The sequence below is a fragment of the Papaver somniferum genome, unplaced genomic scaffold, assembly GCF_003573695.1.
Source record: "Papaver somniferum cultivar HN1 unplaced genomic scaffold, ASM357369v1 unplaced-scaffold_117, whole genome shotgun sequence".
NCBI lineage: Eukaryota > Viridiplantae > Streptophyta > Magnoliopsida > Ranunculales > Papaveraceae > Papaver > Papaver somniferum.
Genome location: NW_020620714.1, coordinates 7,187,843 through 7,196,257, shown reverse-complemented (window position 1 = coordinate 7,196,257; position 8,415 = coordinate 7,187,843). Strand labels below are relative to the sequence as shown.

The 8,415-nt window shown below is 39.4% G+C and overlaps 1 protein-coding gene across 1 annotated transcript; it reads left to right on the top strand.

Moving 5' to 3' along the window:
• Positions 1-2,000: 2,000 nt before the first annotated feature.
• On the top strand, positions 2,001-3,760 carry LOC113329743 (plant UBX domain-containing protein 4-like; the record flags this gene model as incomplete). The annotated part of the gene is made up of 4 exons (XM_026576580.1): positions 2,001-2,288; positions 3,023-3,118; positions 3,238-3,558; positions 3,647-3,760. Coding segments are annotated over 4 exons (819 nt in total), but the record flags the coding sequence as incomplete, so codon positions are not given.
• Positions 3,761-8,415: the final 4,655 nt, after the last annotated feature.

Genomic DNA, 8,415 nt, shown 5'->3' with positions numbered 1-8,415 from the left:
CTTTACAGCTCATTCATGCGTGCAGAAAAAAAAAATGAAATTATTCCCGAGAATAATATTCCTTCACTGTAAAGATTTTGAAGAGTAATTGGTGATATTTGGAGGTGTTGTTGGGTTATAAGTAGCTTCTGGGATGTAAGAGAGGGGTTATGGAGAGTTAGGAGAAGAAACAGAGCGTAGAATAGGAAGTTGCGGAGTTTCTCTGCTGCTGCATGAAGAAGAAAACACGAAGAACATTGCACTATCCAAGACAGTCGTAAACCACTGTCGTATTTCCCTTCAACTGCAACAGTTTTTCAGCGATTGCACAACAGTCACTGCTGCGCTTTCCTTTCATCGTTCTTAGCAACAGTTGATCTGCAACGTTTATTTGGGTTGCAGTTTTCTGTTTTATTGTATTTTCACCTCTTGTAAGCACTTTTGAGCAATGAAAAATTCTTTTGAGAGTGTTTCCAACATGAGGAGTTAAACCCCATCACTGGGACGGCGGAGGAAGCTGAATTTCATCATGTGGTAAATTTAATTAATTCCTTATTTACTTTTTGCCCCGATTATAAATGATTTATGATTTCTATTAATCAATTGTTATCTTGTTTGATAGTGTATGCTTAGGCTTAGGTGCTTTTGATACACTATGCTTGTAATTTACAATTGATGTTTTAGGAAATCTATTTTGGCAAAGAATAGAGTTAATATTTCTTGTGTTTGGAGCTATAATTTCCTAGGATTAATTTCTGAACCACTTGAATATGAAAAACAGTGAAATCCCGAGTCTCAGTGAATTCTTCATCCGGTGACATATTTTGTATATAATTTCTTATTTTATACTTAAGCCTAGAATCAATCTCAACAAAGTCCGAGTGAACGACAACTCTATTTACCACTATATAAAATTCGATCATAGAGGTAGAGGAGGAAGCAAAGGAGGAGGTCGCGGTGGTGGTGGAATGAAAGGTGGTAGTATTACAGAGGCTAGAATCCTTTTAGATCAAAGCTTGCTGCTGCTGTACTTGGTGGTGTTGGCAATATTTGGATTGTAAGTATTATTTGTGTTTTTACTCTTTTTTTTCTTTGTCATTGTTTTAACATAATGGTGTTTGATTTGCAATTTCAGGTACATGGAGCTAGAGTTTTGTCTTGGGGCTGCTTCTGGCACTACTGACCTGGTGTTGGTTGGAATGGTTGATGTTATTTTCTCAAATGTTTCTCAACAAAGGATACCGAGGTTATAACTACCATAGTTCAGAACAATCCTAAGAGTCAGCAACTTGTAATGGAAGCCAATGGTCTAGAGCCTCTACTTTCTAATCTCACCTCAGATCCAGATGTTACCGCTCGAACTAAAGCTCTTGGTGCAATATCATGTAAGTAATGTCTACTGTATATTCTGTCATCTTATCGGGTATGGATAGCTTTGTTATCTATACTGAGGTTGGTTGATATTAACTGGCGTCAATTGAGAGACTTCTGGCCTCTTGTGTGTTCTGCTATGGATATCGTTTAGCCTTGATTCGACACAACAAGCCTGGAGTTGCTGCATTCAGGCTGGAAAATGGTTATGGGATGCATTGAGTTCAGACAATGTTAGGTTTCAAAGGTAATTTACTCCGACACTTGATTAATTTCATTTCTTTTTGTTGCTTACACATTGATCATGTTTTAACATCTTAGATGATAATTAAGATTAAACTGTTAGTTAACCATTTAAGATTGTGAAGGTTAAACTGTTCATTGACCCTTTATCCGAATGTTGTATTTAAAGCAAACCCAAGCTAATTTCATGAAAACCAGGAAAGCTCTCATCTTAGTTGAGTACCTGGCACAAGAGAACAGTTCAGATTGCACTGTGATAACAGAACTAGGATTTCCTCGTACTATGATGCATCTTGTCTCCAGTGAAGATATAGATGTACGAGAAGCGGCACTCAGGGGTCTTCTTGAGCTTGCTAGAGATGAGAAATCTAGGACCAGCAGGTTATTGTGAGTGCAAAACTTAGGCAAGAGGAGGGAGAGGTGGAAATGATGTTGACTCGATATTCGACCAAGCTAGGCAATTGGGAGCGATGGAAGGATCTACTAAACACCTTCAGCCAACTTCTGCTTGCTCAAGGAGTTTTTCAGGGACAGGTCGACTACTGTCTGGGGAACCATTAACACCAACATCTAATCCTACTCCACAGCCGCAAGAAGCTAACAATCATGATATCGTTTTCTATAATAATGGGTTCACAGTGGATGATGGTCCTTCTAGGAGGTTAGATGACCCTGAAAATGCACCTTTTTTGGAGGTAATATAAACTTTGACACTTAAAATTTGTTTGATGGCATATGATCTATGTACTTCTCCCGTGGTTCCTGTATTTTGAATTCTGAATCTAGCATTCAGCATCATTATTATTGATTATTATTTTTACAAAGATGTTAGTTCTATAACTGAATAGTACGTTGGGTGTTTCTTTTTTCATCTAATATTTGGGTGACTGTACCAATTGTAATGGGCACATGAAGATATTGTTAAACTTAAGCATATGATAAGACTGATTTCACTTTCTTGTTCACGTCACATGATTGATGGACCTGACAAGGGTATACTCTGTTTAGACTTCAGTGACTGTACCGATTTATTGAACCGGTTCAACCAGTCATATATTTCTGCCACCCATTTCATTATGGAGCTAGTTTTCTCATGGAAAACAAATATAGGTCAATATGTTTCTCGAGAAACATAGAAGTTAAATTTTTATTAAACATCTCGTCGGCTCCATGCCAACCTGAAGTTCCAATTTACAAGATTGTAGACTTCACTAGTTGCTCTTGCTTGCAACTGAGAGGCCTTTCATATAGAATTGAAGTGTTAAATCTGGGCCCAAGTAATGATTTGGTAGTTCAATTGAGCTATTGTTCTTCAATTGAGGAAACTATTATATTACTCTATACTTGCCTATAATAGATAATCCTTGTTATTATTGCCCTTCAACTTGAAGTATATCTACTTATGTTTTTGTTTCTTGATACAATGCAGAGCACCAAGAAATCTGAGTGCCCAATAGAACTCGAACCAGCAGATAGGAGGTCCTCAGTTCATGTTAATCTCATAAGGAGAGAAGGAAATGGCCCTGTATGTCTTAGTTCTACTCTTCAAGGCCGTTATTCTTGTCTTCTTCTTTTTTGTCTTGGTTCTACCCTGTTTGATTGCTGTCTTTTGCTTATCAATTTTTGTTTCTCTTATTTATGCAGGAAGAGAAAGTGCAGAAAGTTGGATTTCAAGGGGTGGGAAGAACCTTAGGTAGCAGCAGCAATACTGTTGCCTCTGAGCAAACTGCAGCTCCCATTACCCTCAACACAGCCCCAGTCGCTCTAATAGGCCTAGTTGTAGACGATACGTTGCCATCAACCTCTATTCAACTGAGGCTAGAAGATGGAACACGATTGGTTGCACACTTCAATTATCGTCACACTGTCGGTGATATTCGCGTATTTATCGATGCGTCCAGGCCAGGGGGAGCAAGAACTTATCAGCTGCAGTTGGATTGGGATTTGTTGAGCAGATTGCTATTGGTATCAAGGTCAAGAACATGTTGGATTGGGATCCTAAAGGAAAGAATGGTCTAATGACTCCATTTCCTGATGTTGTTACCAACCTAAGGTTGAAGAACACTTTGTCAGGCCTTCAATGATGGCTCCTATCGAAATCGAAATGGCAGTTTCCCCTACAAATGATAGTAGCTTGAATGAGATGCGGTTTCTAGATTTATTATGATCTCGCATACACTGTGTGTTTGATTACTGCTCATGTGGATGATGCTTATGTCTACATGCCAACTTCAGAGTTCAAGTATGTTAGTAATGCTGTCGGATGTTTTATTACATGGCCCAAGGATCGATTAGTGTTCTCATAGACATCTTCATAATCTTTTGGAGTGTGTTTAGTAAACTTAACTTTTGTATCACTGCCATTTTTTTGAATGTGTGTGTCTAACACTAGTAGGTTAACAATGAATGTATGTGTGTTGCACTGGTAGGTTAATGTGAATGTGAAATACTTTCGGCAATACAGTTTTAACTATAAATTTTGTTTTTCGAAATAGTTTTATGCACACAACTTCTAATAAAAGTTGTAGTTAAACATTCATCTACTGAAAAAAGAAGTTGTTACTTCAAATATTACAACCTTTAAGGGTATATTGTAAAAGAAAATCTTGCAACATAAGTAGGAGTTGTTCAGAAAAGTTCTACAACTCTAGAAGGTGTAGTGACAATATTATTCACAATACGAATAAATGTTTTCTTCCACTTTTCAACTACACAAACGAGATATTGTGAAATAGTATCTTTACAACATAATTATGTGTTGCCCAAGATAGTTCGACAACTCATACAAGTGTTGTGCAAATCTTATTCATAATACTATACTAATAGGTGTTCATACATACATTTCCACGATACACAACCTATATTGTTCAAGGTGGTCCTACAACACAAACAAGAGTTGTGTTAGGTTTTCAAAAAAACTCGAAAGAGAATCACAACTTTGGCAAAATATTGTCGAAACATGAATCACATCACCCTTTACAACTCTTAGTCAAGCATTGTAGAAAAACTTGGACTTTCTACAATACCCCATCCAAAATGTCAATGATTATTTTTCCCGTAGTGCATGTTGCCTCTTTCCTTGACTTAATGCGGATTAATTCATTTCACAGAATATATCTAGTCTTGACCTTGTCTTATTTTTGTTGCCTTGGTTTGACACCGATTTAATCATTTCGTCATTAACTTCGTGATTCTTCTCAGATACCATCTTTGTCTTCCGATATAAGACATTTTGTCTCTTCGTGATGATTTTGCTTTGACATTCGTCTCTTTTCATGTTAATTTTGTTCTTGATGCCATTTTCATATTTGCCTCTAGTTTGCCTCTTATGTTGCATATATTTTGGGTTATGAATTATTATGGGTATGGTTTTGTTGTCTTCCACTTGTGTTAGATTTTGGTCTTACCAGCCTGTTGGGTAGGACTTATTGTGCCCCTGTCTTCTACTTGTATATGGTTATACGAGGTCTTATTGAGCCTCCTAATTAAGGTCTTATTACGCCTCACCTTGTTTTTAAAGGTTTTAGTTCAATAAAGTATCAAGCGATTGCCATTCTAGCGAATAAAAATCCGTCAACCTCGCCTTAACATTCATTTTGAGGTCTTACTTCGCGAGAATACGACAGGACTAGTGATTCCCATGAATAGTAGTCCCATGATATTGTCGTGTTTTTGGTCATGCAGCTCCCTAATCTGGAGGGTGTCATCCCTATTCCCCCTGATTGCCCCTTTAGGGAGGTAAACCCTAACATGCATGTTGGTCTCCTCTCATCCAGTTATTTTGACAGTCAGTTGTTTTCGTGACTTCTTATCCCTTTCGCCGATATGGCTATTGGTTACTAAGTCACGCGCTAGGTAAGGTTTCTTTGGGACCGAGTGCATCGTAGCCAGGAATTGCCATAAGGTCATGAACTGTAACGCTCCAGACGTTCCGGGCACCCGCAGCTCAACCGAATATGTCACCGCCTTAGTCATGTTTCTGCACCCCTTTCCTAAGGCCATCATAAAAGGGACCCTCAACGGATAGGTCTTATCATTGCCCCTAGTTTATATCTCTCAGAGTTGTTCACGACGTGCGTTAGGACTTATTGTTTCCTCTTACACTTTCGTGCGAACTAGGGTGCATGTCGTGGATTCCCAGCCTTTCTAGGCGAAGGTTTTAAATTTCCCTAGAAACTGTTTTATTTCGTGGGTCTTATCAGCCTCCTAATGCGAGGTCTAACTTGCCTGTTTTTAATCTTACTTCATTCAAATTTACTTGGTGAAAATATGAAAATTCATGTTCTCAATCAACGGATCTGTTTATCAAAAGAGAGAAATTTCATTACTAGTATTTTGTTAAACCAATACATTGCTTATAGATATCTTTGCTTGATCAAAATGGGGAAATGTCCTACACTTCAGTAATTCTTCTCTTGATTAATGGTTCTTGGCTGATAAAGCATAAATGAATGATCATAATAAATCATCTTATGACAATCTCACTTTGAGCTCCTCGCTATTATACTTCACAAGCTTTCGTTGTCCCTTTGTTTCATGGAAAAAATGCTGCGATCTCCGGTTAGCAGGGTTCACTTCTTGCACATTTATTTATCATCTCTTTCTACTCCCATGGTTCTGTCCTTCCTCTTGCTGCGACATTGCTCGTTTCCCCCCTTCTACCGGTTGTCATCGATTGTTGGGTCTGGTATTCTTTTTCCCTGAACTCTCTATTACTTTCTTATATGGCCTTTCGCAAGTCCTGTCTTTAGTTCGCTCTCCTCGTCTTCCCATTTCTTGATGATGTTCACCATATTCCGTGGGCGCTGGTATTTTCTCTGATATGTTTTCTCTCCTCCTTGTGTCGTGTTCGGTTTGGTTCCTTTTGAGATGATTGTTCCTGATAATGAGCTTTTCATTTTGCCTTTCTAACTTTATTTTTCCCTTACCAAGTCTTTCTTTCTCAGTATCTCTTGATAAAGTTCTTCCTTTAGCCGTTCAATTTCTTTATCTTCTTCGGAAGTATCTTTCTTCTTATTTCTTGGATTTTGTGTCTCCTTACTCTCGACGTTACTTCCTGTTTCTGGTATTGATATCTTTTTATTCTTACTAGGATTTACCCTTCGTCCTCCATGTGGAGTTCGCCCTTCTTTGGCTACAGGTGTTTCTCCTTCAGTTATCATTATTTCTTCTTCTTATGTTATTCTCCTCCTCTCCACCTTTCCACTATGGCTTATCTCGGTCAGATCTTCTCTTTATGGAGTTATCTCGTGTTCCTCTTCATGAATGGTTAGTTTTTTATTCCTCCTCTCATGGTCCTCCGGTGGCTCAGTCTATTCTTCGTTTATCCCGATCATGAATATCATGATTCGTTCTTCTTTATTTGCTTCTGACACTCTCTTCTTATGTTCTATCTTCCTTCTTAATTTTTCTTCGTAGTTATGAACGTCCTTTTCGTTACAATATCGAGCATCCCTTTGATCTCCCTTGATCTCCCCTATCGCAATTGGCATTGGGAACCGTATGGCTTCATGAAAAGTCGACACAACTCCTTTAATCCCATGTATCCATGGGTCTTCCTATAAGGGAATTATAAGGTGAATCCATATCTAGCACTTGACACAGCTACTAGTTTTACAGGTGTTTGAGGGTGAAAACGGTTTCTGATGATTTCGGTAATTTCTGGTGTGCGGGTGAGAAACGATTCTAAACCCTAAACAATGTACTGTAAGGGAGTACTTTATATTCAAGAGATCAATCTGTAAAAATACGGCCTAAACCAAGAAATGGCCGTTCCAGACTTGCTTCGGTCACAAAGAGGAGGAGAAGGGTTGGTTTTGGGGAGGGAAGCAAAGAGAGTGTTGATACCAGAATAGTTGATCCTGGAAGAGTAGTTTTTTTGTGACTTGCATCATAAAGTGGGAAGCTAACAGATGGGAAAGCTAGCAAACATTTTCTAAGTGTTGTATGCTCCCGACCAGAAATTGTTGTTCGGTGAAAATAGGTAAGACCTATTTATACAAGTCGAAGTGAAACGTACTCTGGTCTCGTAAGAAATGGAAAACAGATGAGTAAATGGGAGGAGGTGGTAACCGGTAACGCCTGGAATTGATGTTTCATAAAAGAAAGCGTTTTACCATTACTCCATGTATTTACTAACCGCCTCATCCTTATGACACTGTCTTGTAACGGGACGCACGCTGTAAACCGCCAAACCAATACCCAATGAGTATCCCCCAGTTTGTGACATGTGTTGATGTCTCGAGTGTTTTCGTGGAAAACATGTAGCACGTTGCTGTTGTTTGGCAAGTTGAGCTTGAGAGACTTGTTGGCCCGGTGGTGACCTTCGACGATCGAGATTTTGCATCTTGAGAGGAAGGGTAGCCGTTGATTATTGCAACCCTTCGTTTGGTAGCCAGTGGCATGAACGCATGGCCGACATGACTTTAATATGTCTTAGTTTAGGCGTGGCCAAAAGCTAGGGTTTAGGCATTGTTTGGGCACGACCAAAACTAAGGCTTGGCGTCGAGCCAAAAAGTTGCCCTGCGTTAGCTGGTAACCTTGGACGGCTAAGATCCGCGTCTTATATGGAAATGTGGCCGTCTATTGTTGCAAGCCTTCATTTTGGAAGCCGTGAAGGGAAGGCCCGCATGGTATAATTTAGGCGCAGAAAGTTGGCTGGCATGGCAAGCCATCGGCACATGTGGCATGGTCGGCATGCCTTGGCGCGGTTTTGGCGTTGGACCAAAGGTTACCATGCGTTGGTTGGTGACCTTGGACGGCTAAGATTTGCATCTAAAGTGGAAGGGTGGCTGTTGATTGTCGCACGCCTTCGTTTTGGCA